Source organism: Hippoglossus hippoglossus, chromosome 9, assembly GCF_009819705.1.
Source record: "Hippoglossus hippoglossus isolate fHipHip1 chromosome 9, fHipHip1.pri, whole genome shotgun sequence".
In the NCBI taxonomy this organism is placed as follows: Eukaryota; Metazoa; Chordata; class Actinopteri; order Pleuronectiformes; family Pleuronectidae; genus Hippoglossus; species Hippoglossus hippoglossus.
In genome coordinates this window covers 26,178,721-26,195,808 of record NC_047159.1, presented here as the reverse complement: position 1 = coordinate 26,195,808, position 17,088 = coordinate 26,178,721, and the positions used below count along the sequence as shown (strand labels likewise).

At 39.7% G+C, this 17,088-nt stretch overlaps 2 protein-coding genes and 1 non-coding gene across 8 annotated transcripts in view; 1 reads left to right on the top strand and 2 right to left on the bottom strand.

Annotated features, from left to right (window-relative positions):
* The first annotated feature begins 3,523 nt into the window (after window positions 1–3,523).
* LOC117767857 (phosphatidylinositol 4-phosphate 5-kinase-like protein 1) lies at window positions 3,524–9,765 on the top strand. 3 transcript variants are annotated; one of them, XM_034595808.1, is made up of 10 exons: window positions 3,524–3,927; window positions 4,418–4,606; window positions 4,688–4,738; window positions 4,874–5,028; window positions 5,807–5,931; window positions 6,172–6,206; window positions 6,294–6,349; window positions 6,428–6,540; window positions 6,637–6,799; window positions 8,660–9,765. In XM_034595808.1, exons 2-10 carry the CDS (start codon window positions 4,418–4,420, stop codon window positions 9,102–9,104), a joined length of 1,332 nt encoding a protein of 443 aa, XP_034451699.1. In that variant the 5' UTR covers window positions 3,524–3,927; the 3' UTR covers window positions 9,105–9,765. The 3 variants fall into 3 exon arrangements, with proteins under 3 accessions (XP_034451699.1, XP_034451700.1, XP_034451698.1); XM_034595809.1 differs by having other exon boundaries at window positions 4,413–4,606; XM_034595807.1 differs by having other exon boundaries at window positions 4,378–4,606.
* A 1,286-nt stretch (window positions 9,766–11,051) lies between these two features.
* pnpla7b (patatin-like phospholipase domain containing 7b) overlaps window positions 11,052–17,088 on the bottom strand; it is a 52,302-nt gene continuing 46,265 nt past the window's right edge. Inside the window, exons 30-35 of one of the 4 annotated variants that reach the window (XM_034595727.1) lie at window positions 15,583–15,731; window positions 13,685–13,837; window positions 13,478–13,594; window positions 12,579–12,663; window positions 12,060–12,190; window positions 11,052–11,910 (exon numbers count right to left, since the gene is read on the bottom strand). In XM_034595727.1, coding sequence (XP_034451618.1) covers window positions 11,884–11,910; window positions 12,060–12,190; window positions 12,579–12,663; window positions 13,478–13,594; window positions 13,685–13,837; window positions 15,583–15,731 — 662 coding nt within the window. In that variant the 3' untranslated portion in view covers window positions 11,052–11,883. Of the gene's footprint in view, window positions 11,911–12,058; window positions 12,191–12,578; window positions 12,664–13,477; window positions 13,595–13,684; window positions 13,838–15,582; window positions 15,732–17,088 lie in introns of those variants that run through there. The other 3 variants (XM_034595726.1, XR_004614945.1, XM_034595728.1) reach the window with 3 other exon arrangements.
* Window positions 16,789–16,861, bottom strand: trnak-uuu. The gene has a single exon. It is a non-coding gene; the product is annotated as a tRNA-Lys (tRNA).

Genomic DNA, 17,088 nt, shown 5'->3' with positions numbered 1-17,088 from the left:
CATTTTGACTTTAATGGCCATTTTCCACATTTTCCACATTTTTACTTTGACGAACTTGTCATAGGACTTTCATCAGATTTCACCCGAGGTTGGGAGGCCCTATTGAAATTGAAAGGATTATTATTATTATTATTATTATTATTATTATTATTATTATTATTATTATTATTATTATTATTACCCTTTGGGGGACTTTTTCAGGGCCTAGACATGCTCAAAAGATCATGAAACTTTGCAGGAAATTCAAGACCTACGGTAATTAATTAATTCTGGAGTAATTTGAAATGGGCGTGGCAAAATGGCTCAACAGCGCCCCCTGGAACGCAGCCCCTATGTTTTGGTATATTTGATTTTATCACATGGTTTGACCGTGACGTGGCGTTAAAGTTTGATGAGTTAAATCAAGATGATTGAGCTACACCTGCAATATTGGTCACTAGAGGGCAGTGTAAGACCATGGTTTGCCCAAGGCACAAACTCTTCACCCCAGGGCTGAAGAGTTCGTTCACACATTGTTAATATGTTACAAACTAAATTAAACTTACGGATGCTTGTCAATTAATGTTGAGAGATAACTTTAGTTCATGATTAAGAGTAAAATGACAATTTTTAAGTGTACGTTACACGCTCTGACCGTGGCGTGGCGTAGAATTTTGATGATTCGCCAAAAAAGAGGGATTTCATATAACTCCTGTGCATTGTTCCATCAGCCTCAAACCTCATTCACACATTCACAGTCCCGCCCTGATCAGATCCATGTGTCAATATTGACTCGTCGTCAAAGCCCCCCCTGCTGGCTACAGGAAGTGACATGTTTTATACTTTGATGCACTGCTCCTGGCTGCTTTACAATACACAGCTCAAATGAGCTCAGTCAAGTCATTGGACCATGGTCAGAATTGTGACATTTTCTCAAACCTTGTAAACATTGAGGTGCGACGAAGGTTCATCCTTCGCCAAAGGAGACGATGTTGTCATAACTCCGCTGTGCATTGTCCTATCACTACCAAACTTCTGTCTCCTGATCAGAGTCCAAGCCTGAACAGCTCTATGTGTCAGTATTTCCTCAGTGTCATAGCGCCACCTACTGATTCGCCATGAAACAGGAAGTACTTTGTAAATCCACTCTGCATTATCCAACTGGCCCCCAAATGCTGACCTATAATCACAATCCTGACCTGAACAGCTCCATATATTAATATTAGTGCAGGGTCATAGCGCCACCTACTGATCAGTGTGAAAATGAAGTTGTGGTAACATTGTCCAATTGACACAATATTGCTCACGCTACCTCAGAGCCCCTACTTGAACAGATCTATTAGTCTGTACGTAATAATAGTGATGGCGCCACCTACTGGCAACAGGAAGTAAGCTTTGTTTTACAACTATCATTCGATTTACATAACATTTTCAGTGTGATGTGCAAATGATAGCGTGGACCGTAATGAGCAATTAGCAGGCAAGGATAGTCATCGCGTGACGGACGCAGGAAGTGAAGTGTTTGTCCTTGCCGCAGTGCGCAAAACGCATGCAACGCGGAGATGTGCGCTTGGACATTGATCGATCTCTCCACTAACCGCAACAGGCTTCAAAATGCCTGTGCTCGGGCCCGTTAGTGCTACAACGTAGCCCTAGTTGTAATTAAAACCTTTAACCCTCCGTCTTTCGCTCCCCTGTCCTCTTCTACCTGTCATTTTTATCATGAGCATTTTAACCAATTTTAGCATTTATTCAATATTTTACAGAGTGCCTCCTGTGCATACAATATATTATGTGCTTTTATTATTCAAGACATGTTTAATATGCATTTAAATAACAAGAAACCCCTTTATTCAAGCACTTATTACAGGGTTTCAGTGTATGTGTATGAGTTATTTCAGTTTCCTAAGCATTAATGTCCATATACTGAACAGAATTTTAAAAACAACCCTCTGGATATGAAATAAATGTCATTACGTGCACTTATTAAAACCAGCAGAAGAGCCAGTGAGAACAGATGTTTCACTATCAGACAGAACGTCTTCACCAGGCCGCAGTGATTGTGGAGCTGGACGGGACCCACACTCCTGACATGATGGTGCAGGACTAAACATGAACATGCTGAACATGTGAGTTTCATCATGAAGAAAATTTACTTCTCTGTAGTAAATTGTTTCAGTATCTGTAGACTGTGAATCTGGTTCATCAAAATAAAGAAAAATTGCTCAACTGTATGTTAAAGAAAGAAAAAGTATTTAAGATATTTAGTTGTACTTGATGTGTCCCAGCTTTTCATGGGCTCCGTACATTAATTATAATGGAGAGAAATCACAATTCATTTACACACCATGCAGCTTGGTGAAGAGACTTCCCTGCTCCAACATGAAAGTGCAGCACCCTGCACAATTAAAGCCAGGTCCATGAAGAAATGCTTGTTCCTCTTTGGGTGTTGAAGAAATTGTTCTGCCTTTATAGAGGCCTGATTTAGATCCCAGCCTGCACCTTTGGGATGAACTAGAACACAAGCTCAACCAGCCAACACAGGTGGTATCACAGTGGTCATACAGGACCTAAGAGCAGACACGGAAGCAGGTTCCAGCTAAAAGAAAACAGCTTTTTAATGCAGATTTCAGTACACAGGAATCAATCCGATGAAAGCTAAAGTACCAGAAATCCACAGGCTTAAAGGCAAAACTCGAAAGGTGATAAAGGTCATACACATAGGAACTGGACTGACTAAATGCTGGAATGCTATGCTCAAGGTAACAAGACAAACTGACAAAAACAGGAGGGAAACACAGATACTAAATACTAAAGAGAGGTATGACACATTTGGACATGATAGGATATCTGGGCGCAGGGAAAACAGGAGAATCAGAATTGAATGACCTGAAACGAAACCAGATGTAAGTTTCTAAATAAAACAGGAAATGAGACAACAAACATGAGGACTGACAAAAGGTATCTTTACTAAATGCAAGGATTTTACTGAGACTCTTTTGGCTGAATGGTAGCAAATCTTGGTACCGATACACACAATCTAGGTGAGTGGAAAAATACTCTAAGGGGCCTGTGGGAGGGAGGGGGGCCATTAGACTTTTTACAGGTTAGCCCCCTCAGAAACTTTAACTTAGCTTGAATTTATGGCCTAGCCATCACCAAGTCGGCTGGTCCTCTGCATTCAGTTGGTGAACTGGGAGGTTAGAGATGATGCTAATCCTTTATATGTGAGACATATAGAGATTATCATATGTGAGATTGATCCTATGTAAAGTTTACTGTAAGATCTACTCTCAGTGTCGAGGCAATGCAGGACTTTGTGGAAATTCACATGACCAAACAATGGTTTGAGGATTTGATCATGCCAAGGTCACATCATAAGGAGGTAACAGGACAGGATTTTATCTCATGCCCTGAGAGATGCTAGAGAGGCAAATCAATGTTGGCTAAGGGTATACTTGTGTCATCGTAACTATAATCATGTATTTTAACACACTGTTATGATGTTTGAGGCCAGGTCCGTTATCAAAGTGCTGCTCATTGTGGGAACTGTTGGGTTTCTGTAAAATTCTTAAGGTCTTAACCTTCGATGTAAAGTGCCTTGAGATAATGAATATCACGATTTGGCGCTATACAAATAAAATTGAAATTGAATTAAAGTTACACCATCTCTCCTGATCCTGTGAAAGGACAAACTTTAAAATCTCATCACTGGTATAGGGTGACTGCTCTCTTCAGGATTACCTCCTTGTAGAACAGGAAAGAAAAATAACACGCCACACACCTTTGCTTGTGCATGTGGCACACCCTGCAGAGCTTGTCTAACCTGCCAGGAATGCGGAGCTAGTAGGAGGGCGCAGTATATCCACAAAGGCAAGACAGACTGTGTGGGCAGACAAATTGTGTGAACCATTTGCTGTGTTTTATAGTCCCAGCAAGACGGTCCAGGTAAGAGCTCCCTGAATATATACAGTACTATATATATATATATATACAGTACTTGTGTGTTTAGCTTTTCAGGACAAATCATATGTTTTTACCTAATGAGGCTTCTCTCTTTGATAGAACAGTGTACTCAGCCCTGCCTGTAGTATGGCTGTTTAAACTGCCCTGAGTATGTGTGTATCTACATTTAACAACTTAAGGTTTATTCTTAAACCTTTATTATGCTCTTTGGTTTATGCTTATTGTTTTTTATGTAACACAAACATAAAATTCTGTGTAATGATTCAAATTTATGGCTACATTTGTGTATGCAAAATGACATAGTTCGTTTTTAAATTATAGTTGTCTCTTTTTATCCATATACTGAATTTATGAAATGTTAATGTCCATAAAGCCTGATGAATAGATTATTAATACTACTACTACTACTACTATTTCATGTTTAACTGAGTTAATGCCTTTTTGTTGAACTGATGTCTGTCTGGCAGCACAGATGCCACGGAAAAAAGCTGTCGGCACATCCGGCGCCACCAGGCGAAGGGTCTGGTGGCGTTTGAGACAGCAGTGGAGGATGTTGGGGGTGTTTGAGATCAACCCAGAGCACGAGTTCTATCATCTGACATGCGTAATTAAAGAAGGCATGCAGGCTGTAATCCAGGCCTCTATGGACACACCACCTGAGGTGAACGCTCATCTCATTTAAGGCCACTGGTTGGATGTAAACATGATCATGATCTTAGGAACTCTTGGCCTTTTTACACAGGATACACTCACAGAGGAGCATTTCAAGGCAGAGGAAACTCAAACCCACGAGGCAAGTGATCATATCACTTGTTATTCTAACAGCAACTTTGAATGCTTTGAATATTTGAATGCCCTTGGCCATTCATAATTTAATTTTGTTGTTCTATGAGTTCCTCTAAAATGTGTTTTAATCCTTAACTTCCAGGGCTTTGAGATACAGACGTTTGCAGCACCAGTATTTGCTAAACTGAGGCGTTCACTGGACATCACAGAGGAGGAATATCTGAACTCCCTCTGCTTGGGTGGCTACTACCTCCAGTTTGTCAGCAACTCTAAAAGCAAGGCAGATTTCTTTGTCACGTGAGCATGATCATCTGAAACACACATTGACTAACCCTTTACCTAATTTCATGATGACTCTGATTTCAAACTAATCTGACACCAAAGTGCTCATTTTCAAGCACAAAAACACACATACATATTCACATGTACATGCTTCAGCCCAGGAACTATGTCCACTTTTAAGGATTCTGCACCTCAAACCTGCAGGGCCAGTGGAGGAAGTAGTGTGGCTCTTATAAAGGTGTTAGGGGTTTGGAGGTTGAGTGAAACGTATGACAATAATGACAATAAGTGATTGGGTCATATGCTGTGTGTTGTACCCCCACACAGAGAAGATCCACATTGGTTTGTGTGTTTTTAAGAAAGATTTTTATCATTTTCTATTTCAACATTTTTGTTTGTATAATTTGTTGGGTTCCCAGCAGGGGTATGGGATCTACCATTTTGGTAGTTATTATTTTGTTCTAAGATTTAAGATCTGCTTCAGAATGGTAAAGTAAGGATTTAAAATATGCTATCAGCATTTTTACTGTTAGGTTTGCAGAACTGGTGCCTCTGTTGCCATAGTTCATGTCAGCAGCTGTGGCACAAAAAGCAGCACATCTAACTCTGCCAATACAGTCAAATAATTAACCTTAAACCATGAGCTTTCTCTAACCTTAACTATACAGTTCCACGCAAGTGTAGAGAGGGAGAATTTTAAAATTGTTGACTCTAGATATGAAAAAAACACTGTCATTTATCATATTCAGGGTTTTTCTGGTAATGAGATTGACGTGGCTGTGCTTGGTTTCAGAAATGACAAGTGGTTCTTCCTAAAGACCCAGAGCAGAAGGGAGGTCAGGTTTCTCCTGTCCAATCTGCAGGCATACATGGACCACCTGGAGAAATACCCTCACTCACTGATGGTGAGATTTCTAGGTAAGAGGTCTGGGTTAACAGGGTGAGTCACCTCCACTGCTGACACAGATGTGTCCTGTTCCATCATGACACATTCTGTTGAGGACAAGACCACTAACCTGTACTTTTCCAATCAAAAGAAGTGTTGCTTATTATACCTGAATTCACTGCTTCCCAATTTTTTATATTGACAGTTTCACTTTTTAAAGCATATAGGAAAATCAGGATTTAATAATGTGCTTCCTTCTTTTCTCTTTCCAGGTGTCTACAAGATTGTTATTCCAAATCAAATAAAGGTATTTCCTCCAGATAACAAGTCATTATATCCAATATATCCTAACAGTAACAGTACTACAATGCAGTGATGTCTGTCCGCTCTCCAGAAGTACTTCATCCTGATGCAGAGTGTGTTTTACCCTGATGAGAGGATCAATATCAGGTAGAGCATCTATGTTCACCCTGAGTTCTGCTGTGTGGATCTCTGCCCGGTATATAAAGTGATATTTCTGTTGCACAGATACGACATTAAAGGCTGTGAAGTGGGTAGATGGACTAACCCTGACACCGGGGGAAAACAAATGATAAAAGTGCTGAAGGACAATAACTTTGAAGGGCAGTACATTGCATTAGGTGAGTGTCCTCACCCCTGCACTTACTCTACTTGTTTCCATAGTCATATAAATTGTAAGGGCACACCGAATGGAAATGTTTGTGTGGTTGCTGCAGGTCAAGACAAACCCTGGTTTGCTGATCAAGTGAAAGTGGACGCTGCCTTTCTTCAGGGGCTCAATGTGCTGGACTACAGTCTCCTGCTGGCCCATCAACCTCTGCACCGAGACGAGCGCGAAGGAAAACACTCTTTGGCAAATCTGGTTGTTCGTGCCACAAAGTAGGTTTCAAATGAGCAGGTACTGATTGTTGTGTGTCAAAGGGAGACAGTGGTGGCTCCTCTGTGCACAGAGTGCTTTAAAGCTCTGTTCTAGGTTCCATTCTACTTTTTTCACTATACACTTCCACTTGGCCAAATATTACTTAATGATGATTGGGAATGCATGGCCATTAGGGTCAATTATTTAATTTTATTTAAAGAGCCTGAAAGGTACACACATGCTGCCTGGTCTCTGCTTTCCTCCATGTTGCTCCTGCCTCCTCTGTGGATGAAACTAAGTTGCAAGTTATGGCTGAATATTCACAAGTTTCGTCAGCGACTCCCGAAGCACATGAGACTTAATGAAGTCAAACACTTGTTCTGAGGAATATGAATATCACTGTCTTCTCCCCAGGACATGCAGCAGATGAACAGTGTGCTTAATTAGTAATTTAACCACACTAAACATTTTACCTTGGATCAGGACAAATGAACAGATTTTAGATTTTTTTAAACATTCTTTTTTTTTGACCATCTCAATAATTTCTATGGAAATGATTTATGGAACTTAATGAAAAAAATCAGTGTGTGAAATTTGCAGATTGATTGAATTTAAGGGGATTTTTGGGCCTTGGTGGAGGTTTGCGCGCTACTGCGTGTCATTCTAGTCTGTAATTTAACAACAAGTGGACCCATTAGAGTTGGTCGCCATCAGAGATGAACTTCAGCATTTCTCTGGCAACGCCATGCTCTACTCATGTCATGAGTAGCTATGTTGGAGACCCCACGGCTACAATGGCAAAGGGAGAAGGTGTAAAAATTTGTATAAAAAGTCACTTTGACTTTGACTTGACTCAGAAGATAAAATCTCAGTTTCTCTCTAAACAATTGGAATTACTTGCCATAGATGTAGAAATGGGTTATGACTAAAGATTTGCCTTGTAAGACAGGCCTGATTATTATCTTCCAAACTGTAAAACATTAAAGATGATAATCGGGCCTTAAGTCAAACTTTTAGGGCACTTGAATATTTAATGGAATTCTCCTTCAGTAGAGAAAGTTAAGGACATCTATGATAATTCAAATCTTACACTGATGAAATGAAACTAAATGGCCACAGTACAAGGCTAAGTGAAAAGCTAGCTGTGATAGAGAGGATGAAGGATCATACAGTAGCACTGCACTCTGTTGTGCACATGAAAAGTGTCAACAATACTGTAGTTGTGTAAAATATGACGAAAATATGACCACAATATGGTTTAGTCCTGACATCCCATTGCCATTCATTGATCTACACTGCCCATCATAGCACTCTTGAATTGGGCATCCTGCTCCTTTAGGTGTGAGAAGCACTGCTACTTTTAAATGGTCAAACACTTCAAAAGCCACAAACAAACCTAATCAGAAACCTTAAAGGGATAGTTCACCGAAAAATGATCTACATTATCTACTCACCACTATGCTGATGGAGGGGTGGGTGAAGTGTTTGAGTCCACAAAACACTTTTTTAGTTTCAGGGGTAAACAGTGTTGCAGCCAATACAGTTGAAGTAAATGGTGACCGATTCTTAAAAACAGAAAAAAAAGGAGGAAAAAAAACAGAAAATACTTCCATACTGCTTCAGTGATGTCATTCAAGTGTCTGTAAGCCCCGACATTCAACTTCGACTCGAAATGACATCAAAATGCTTCACCCACCCCTCCATCGGCGTGGTGAGTAGATGATGACTATCCCTTTAAGCAATATTCTTCAGTCTTGTGTATTTATGTAATTTGATGTCATGAATGAATGAAAAACATGAATCCAGTTTGTTAGACTGACTTTGTTGGTGTTTCATAGTAAGCTCTGCTCGTGTTCTGCAAATTTTTCTCTCTTTTATAGGTCTGTGGACTTAGATGTTAGTCCCACAGAGGAAGACCCCCCCACAAACCCACTACTATCAGAGACCCGGGGTGAGAGGGTACCTGATACCACAGACTGTGGGTCAGGCCAGCCACAGGCAGCAGCTGAGAGTGCTAGTGAGGGGATCCCCCTCCAGGAGATAAACTGGGCCGCTAAAGAAACCAGGACCGACTCAGTGCTCCAGGATTTTCACGAGCATCATCACAGGCTTCTGCCCAATTGCAAAAATGCCATTCATGTGATTGATGGGCCGGACCGACGCTACTTTGTGGGCATCATTGACATTTTTACTGTCTACAACTGGAAGAAAAAACTGGAGAACCTGTGGAAAAGCCTCCGTTACCCAGGCAGAGCCTTTTCCACGATGAGACCAACAAAGTACTCACGCAGATTCTGTCAGTGGATGCAGGAACACACTCAATGACAAAATGAAGAAAAAACATTCATCACTGACAAAAACACAACCTGCTATATAATCCCAAAAGTCCACTGGATGGGTCTGTGACTCACACTGACTCTGAAGTTTGTAATTCACTATACTGTGGAGTCCAAAAGCCAAGTGGTTTTCTTATTTTTATTTCTTATTTTCAAAGATAAAACCACAAGATTAAGTAAAACAATTCAAAGTGACTCTGTACATGTGTGAGTGTAACTTTGAGTTGTTATACTTGCAGATGGCTGTAAGATGCTTTTGAAACACCAGTAGTTGTGTTGTATGTGTTTATCGCAGTAACACCGGTACAGTCTTCCTGCTTGAATTATGCTACGTTATTGTAAATGAACAACGCAATCAAAGAGACTGTTCAAAGAAAGTGAGACACGACTACAGACCACACAGATGAATCTGTCTGAATGTTGAATAAATAGCGTATGAGACATCCGTCATGTTTGGTGTGCTTCTGAGTCTTTCTTTATTAACTTCTGGAGTTGAAGAATTTAATTCAAATCACAGCAACTCTAAAGGAACTTCACATAGTAAGATCAAGACCTTACAATACTATAGAGAAACCAACAGTTCCCACAATGAGCAGCACTTTGTGACTGTGGAGCGAGAAAAACTAAAAACTACTTTTAACTGAAAAAAACCTCCAACAGAACCAGACTCACTGTGTATCTGTCTTGACCATTTGGGTTGAGCAGAGAAAAATGGTAGAGAAAGAGGGGAGGAGGGGGGGGGGGGACCGGGAGAGGGACAGAGAGAGAGAGAGAGAGAGAGAGAGAGAGAGAGAGAGAGAGAGAGAAAGCCACTGTAAATTGTACTATCGATTGGTGGCATCGACTGGGCAATGTAGTGAAGGTACTGAAGGTGTTGTGATCCAACATAAAAAATACCGTAGATACATTTAATAGTTTGTACTTTGTTATACTGGTTGAACATAGAGCTGAGTTTGTGGTTGTGTTTTTGTTGTTCAGAGTAGCCTACATAGTTTGATCTCTCTGTTAAGTGCAAGACGTCTCTAAAATTTAAACGTTTTACTTACTCATTTTTCTCTAATTCAGTTCTTAAACATGACTATAGAAACAAGGAGGGCAATTGGCTGAAACGGCACACACTGATGTCTGTTTTACTTGGTCTTAATTAAAAATATTACCCAGTTCCTTCATCAGTGGCTGGTCATCAGGACACCAACCTGAAATGGTCATCCTCTCTCACCACAGAGTTAAACAGCTTCTTCAAACTGCCTGAAGATCAAGAACGCTCCAGTTAAGTACTCCAGGCCAAATTAAGAGAATCTGCACAAGTGTACTCAAGAAGGACAAAGACCCCAAGCTGCCTCCAACTGCAAGACGCAGAGGGCTGAGAGTCCATGATGAACAAAGCAAAGAACAGAGACAATGATATGAACTTTTAAGGCATTAAACTTCTCCCATCATTTGCAAAATGTATTGTATATGTGTTATTGTTTTTAACTGAATACACTTCAGTAAAAACATAGAGAATTACAGGATCATTCCTTTTCTCATAACTTAGGCCATGTTTAAGTTTGGTGTTTGAGTCAGCTTGCATGATTTCATTTGATGAGTCAGAAAATGGCTAGAAACTACAATAGAATATATTAATGGTTTCTGACGGCTGAAGTAATTATGACTGCTGGCTGACATGAGCTGGAAGAAGTAGTGAAGTAACAAAGTCCAGAAAGGCAAGAGGTTGTTGATGTTTGTGTTGATTTCTCATGAACCATGACCACAGTCAAACCTTAAGCAAGCAGGCTAATTGTTTTTATGACAAATTGCTTTTGACAAAATCAATTTGACATTTTTTTAATCTGGTTTAAATTGAAAAATTGAGGGGGTAGCACTGGATATACAGTTTCAAAACTTGGTAGTTCTGTATGAAGTGTGTGATAAACCCAAAAAGACCAGACATGTGTAAGAAGTACATTATTTAAAGTTTATTAGTCACAGTTCACATTATTTTGTCACACCTATAGTGTGCACATGGCTCTGCTCTGAAAAAGGACAAATCCTCTCATTTTCATACAGAAATGAGGTTAACACTACTTGAAGTTTACTGCAGCCACACGGAGAACATATGTTTAATGTTTGAACTTCTAAGTAAACATGATGAGTTGCATTATACTGCTTCAGGACTCTGAGGTTATTATAGTATGAACCAGCTATACATAAAACTGTCACAAAAATTGACTGCTTATGATGAAATGTATGTTGAAAGGCTGTAGTGCATTAACATACAATTTCATAATTCCTGACTAACATACACTCTAATTTATGTTTGAGAAAAGCTAAACAAATATTACACCCTGTTGTTAAATTAGATCATTAAAAAAATGTCCTGCTGTTCTCGGACTTCCTCCAGAGATCTGATGGAGTTCTTTGTATTTTCCCATTTTCACTCTTCTCACAGATGCAGTGTCTCACGAACTCCATGACAAGCACAAACCTGGGTTGTTGTCACTGAACAGTTAAAATCACTTTCTAAGAGACACACTGGGGATCTTGACACAATTAAAACTATCTTCTTTTACTAGCAGGTTTTGATACTTGATTAAATTTACTGCATTCATTTACAGTTCTGTGTTCTGCTGAAGTCTCCTTGAGCAAGTCACTGGACACGGGTATCAGCAACATGTCTGTACCCTACTTCATTCACACATGTGTGTTGTGGACCAGTAGCTGGCAGGTAGTCGCAGCCTTGATGGATGCTACGTCCTAAGATTATGTGGAGCATTCTTCGTTCGGGGTCAACCTCGGATATGAATTTCTTCATCCTGTGAAAAAGATGGAAAATCAAAAGTTACATTATTACTTATATATACTTATATTCCTTTATTATTAGTTATTTGTGTTGTGTGTCTGTATTAATCAAAATAAAACAAGTGATTGGGAAGTTTTATTTTTACACTTTTTTTATACATACTGTTTCAGCCGTGTCCGCTGTCTCCTCTCCTTCTGTTTGCTCGCTGCCGGCGGTGAACGCCTCAAAGTCAGACAGAGCGCTTTCCACAGCCTCCTCATCATAGTCTGTCTGGTATTCATCAGACATTTCCTCTGAAGGCAGACAGGACAAGACAACATGTCCACCCATTTTTGTCATTTTAGATGAATCATTTTTCTGTATTAATTATATAGCTTTTCACAAAGATGTTAGATCATTTGGACTTAAAAAACCCTTGTCAGATCTTATCCACAAACTTCTGATATGAACAAAAGGTAAAAAAATGTATGTGGATATTATATCAGACATGTATCTGACACTGCAGATCATGTCTTTGTAATTCCTTCAATTGTATTAGAGATTTTGTAAAATAAATAGCATTCAAAGCTATTGCCTAAATACCATGAATCAAATGCAGCCATTTATATTTTGGGGAATTTTCTCCATGTATATGTATATGACATTTTCAGTTGATAGTTCAATATGTTATTGATAACTAACCATTGATTAGGGCATTCTTCACAGGTTCTATTCTTGACACAATCTCCGCCAGGTCTGTGAAAGAGGCGTTCGGGCACGTGACCACCTGAAAGACACATTGCATCATTCCAATGAGTATGTATCAGCTTCAGTACATCACATTTAGATAATACATTTAAAACATCAACTGTCATCAAAAAAACACCTACTAAAAGTTTAAATAACAAAAGATTTATTTTCATGTCTGTGTAGATCAACCTACAGCCTATGAGATCAACAGAGACCTTGTGATGACAAAATCTTCACCTATTTGATATAGCCGTAGCTTTCCAATTTTGATATAAAACTTGTTTACATATTTTAATCTATGCAAACTTGATTGCATGCACTGGCATTTTGTGTAACTTTGTGCACATTTAAATCCTGGTATTGTCTATATGTTGCATAGCCCAAGCCATGTGATATGTATTTCTCCCAGTTGCAGAGGACGATTCAAGATACAGTAGTTGGGGGCAGTAAATTGGTACATTGCAGTACAAGGCAGCAGTGTACCAATAAAAGAGGAGGAGATTGTGCACATGTAAACACAGCACTTGGCCTTCACAGATTATATAACCCCCTCACAGACTTGTGACAGTCATGCTTCCCTATCGGATGTGCTGAACAACTTTTAAGCACAATTTGACAGATTGTGCAGGGAATCGAGTCATTTGATCCGGGAGTGTATATTGACTGTATCCATTCTCATTTCAGACAAAACCTAGATGTTAGTGGGTGTTATTGTTTTTTTTTTTACCAGTGGGGCTTGCTGATAACACAGCAGTGGTGGGCCTCATCATCAACAATAATGACACAGCTTACTGCAAGTAGAATCAAATAAAACAACTTGATAACAGTTTTAAAATCTAGATTTTACTCACATCGCCAGGTTTGGTCTTGTGGAAGTCTTCCAGATGTCTGTCCTTCAGCATACTGTCCACCACCCCGCTGCGCTGCCACACATCGAACAGTGTCTTCCCGTGCTGGTATCCAACCTCCTGCGTTCAAAGTGACAGGGGGTTAGGGTGAGATTTACGGGTGGAGGAGACATGGAGAATGGCATTGAGAAAAACAGAGGGGAAACTCACAGCAATCTCGTCGAACTTGCCAAACTCTAGGGTGCCGTAGTGGTTGATGGGCGGTCGAATGTACTCGCAATACTCACTGTCTTTGACCAGTTCCAGCTGCCGCACGCAGCAAACGTAAGCGAGCCGGGTTTGGATCTCTGCCATGTTCAGGACCTGCAAGTGGAAATTCAACCACTGATCGGAAACAGAACCTGTGCATCTCTGTAAACCTCATCACTTAAGAGCAGGGTCTGTTACCTGTAGTTGTTGTTGACTATAATGGAGCCTAGTGTTTGTGAAATATGGTCATGCAGAGTAGAACCATGCAGTGGGTCTGGTACCTGCGGGTACGCGGGCCGGCAACTAAAGGTTTGTATGTTTTTTTTCTGGAGAAATGAGAAATTAAAACGATTGTGCATTATTTTTACCATCTAAATCCGCTTATATGAAGCCTAGTCTGCACAAGGATTTATTTCATTGAGAAATCCTGTAACATAACTTTGAACTACTTCCCTTTCACTCAAATAACCGTCACTACGATGTCACCACTACTAGCTAGTACATCGAAATGGATCATATAAAGACAAAAACAGCCAGTGGTGAATAAGTTCTCAGGGGCTTGGCTGCTTGTAAAAAGGGCCAATAGCTGGCCCAGCACATTGTTTTGGAGGAAACACACTGACAGCTGCAGGAGCTCTGGTGTGTCATGATTCTGGACTTTGACTCTTAAATAAGAGTATTTTAAGTTTTTGTTGTTTTGGTTATATTATGAACTCTTTTGTTTTCTCTGAGGAAATTGTTTGGAATGTTTAGATCATTTTATTCTTCTGAAATAGGTTATGTTACCATCTAGTATCAAACTGAAAAGAAAATGGCTGCTACATGAACTCCATTTGTTTTGTGAATAAAACGCCTATTCTGTCAACACCGACAGAAGTCAACTCCGTCAGATCTTCTGTCTGACAGAGTTGACATTCAAAGGGAAGGAATCATTTGTGTTTATTGTAATTTGAGTCAAATATGGATTATTAGTTTGTCTAATAATATATAAATACTAAAAATGTGGCATTAGCATTTTTTATTGCTTTTGTGAATTAAACTCTATCAGGGTTTAGTTGAGGGAACATAGGGCTTACACACACATAATGGTGAAGATACATAGACACACTCCCTCTCTAGTACAGGAAAATATGGTTAATAATATTGAGTGTTCTTTTTGTGTTTTTGTCTCCTCCGTCAGATATGGGTCAACCCCGTCAGGTCTATGTAGCCTCTGTCCGATGAATATTTTGAGAATATTTCAGTATGATATTTCATATTTTTTGAGGAATTGTTGGTCATATGTGACAATGTAGTCCGTCTCCTAACATGACAATGTTTTTTTTCTTAAAAACGTTTTGATAGGTGTTTAAGGTAAAGTTAAGTTCTATTATACAATTTTCTTGAGGGCTCTGTCAGCCTTGGTGCTATTTTGTTTTTGATATAGTTTTTATAGGTCAAGCTTAATGTAAGTTTAAATTAATTTGTGTTTTTGGTGTCTGATGGTGTTGACACAAGATGGCAAGGCAAACAGCAAATTTTGTTAAAAAAGAGAAAATTTGGGAGGTTGTATCAAAGCATAGCTCAGTAGCTTAGTACATGGTAAATACTATACATACATGTAGTTTAATTTGTCTGAGCTTAAGGTTTTATTTAAATGTTTTATTTAACATTGGATCCAGTTTTGTCCCACTTTTCAAGAATCAGTGAGATACTTTTGCAAGAACACAACTCAACCACCAAAATGAATGACTATCTATCTCTGAATGACTATCTATGTAACGTGTATTAATTCACGGGTGACATATGTTAACACATCCAGGAGGGTCTGGATATGACTTGGAGATAATTGTAATAATAATTTACAGACGACAGTGTACCTTGACCTTCTCAGCCAGTGGGTTGAACCGTTTCCACAGCAGCCACCAGCCGTTCAGAGAGTCACCGTAGTTGGTCAAGTTGGTTTCATCCTGGCTTCCAACATCAATTGCAATCACAACCTTGGCCCCCATTGAGTGTGCCACATCAGCTAGATACAAAAATAGGACAAATGCACTTAAACAGCATTCTAGGTCTTGAGTGTATTTCATAAACTGACCATGAAAAGGTTTGACTTTTATCTTTTAGGTCTGCACTTCTTTAAATATTTTCCTGCTAACAACCAGGTTTTCTTGAATCTACTGTGATGCTTAAATTATTCTCATAATCTTAGGTTATGTGAGCTAACAGACCATCAGCACTGCACTGCCACAGTAAGAAAATCCACCAGAGCCCTTTTTACTTCAACAGAAAAAACCTTGTACATGGTAGATTCTGATAACTTAAATGCAACAGGTCATCTCTTCATGGCATTCTTCTCTTCAACATACAGAGGACTGATCCTAAATGAGTGAGGTTTTTAACAAAGTTTTAACTTTAATTTGTAAATCTTAATATCTCTCTCTTCCTTATAACTTCTCCTGGAGGAGAGGTGTACCTCTCCTGCTCACCCAGCGAGGGAGACATTCTCCCAACCCAAGCTCTTCCAACCTCCATGCAGGCCTGCCAGAAGCCTTCCAAAAAGGCAGCAACCCTGAGAGCCTGCTTAAGGGCTTCAACCCAACACAGAGTCTTGCAGGCAGAACAACAACAACAACAGGAGTCACAAACCAGCAAGACCACTTCACTGGACTTCAAACAGCACATCAAAAAGGACATTTTCCCCCTTTTCATGGACTGGTAACACAACTGGGCTTAAAAGTTAAACTTAGCTTACTTCATACAGTTGGGCAGTCGAAGGGCATCCACGGCAAGGATATAATACTTCTGGGTACTTGTGGTGAAACAGGACCATAGCACAAGTTGAGCCCAAATGTCAGTAAAACTCAAAACTGATTGACTTGATTCAAGGATACCTGTGATGGCATACACACTTCAGAAGACACAGATCCAGCATGAAAGCAGCCATAACACACATATTACGTTCCATCTTTTCGATAACTGTGAGGGTATATATAGGTCCAAAGACATGATTGTGAAATCGGCCTTGTTTTGTTTTTACCGTACCTAATAGTAATTTGAATGAAACTCCCTTAAAAGGAGTACATCGCCTGAACAGGGACTTGAACCCTGGACCCTCAGATTAAAAGTCTGATGCTCTACCGTCTGAGCTATCCAGGCTTCGAGAAATGTATCTTTTGGACGAAAAATTTGCAACAAGTCCAAATCCCCTTTACATACTCATACACTACTTCCAACAACGACAACCTACCACTTCATACAGTTGGGCAGTCGAAGGGCATCTACGGCAAGGAAAAACGAATACTTCTGGGTACTTGTGGTCGAACAGGACCATAGCCCAAGTTGAGCCCAAATCTCAGGAAAACTCTATACTTGCAGACTTATTG

What these genes read in the sequence shown, in the direction of transcription:
- LOC117767857 (XM_034595808.1), top strand. Translation starts at nt 4,418, where the DNA reads ATGCCACGGAAAAAAGCTGTCGGCACATCCGGCGCCACCAGGCGAAGG. An exon ending in AAGGCAGATTTCTTTGTCAC is followed by an intron (nt 5,029 to 5,806) that starts GTGAGCATGATC and finishes GCTTGGTTTCAG; the next exon opens with AAATGACAAGTGGTTCTTCC. An exon ending in AGGGCAGTACATTGCATTAG is followed by an intron (nt 6,541 to 6,636) that starts GTGAGTGTCCTC and finishes TGGTTGCTGCAG; the next exon opens with GTCAAGACAAACCCTGGTTT.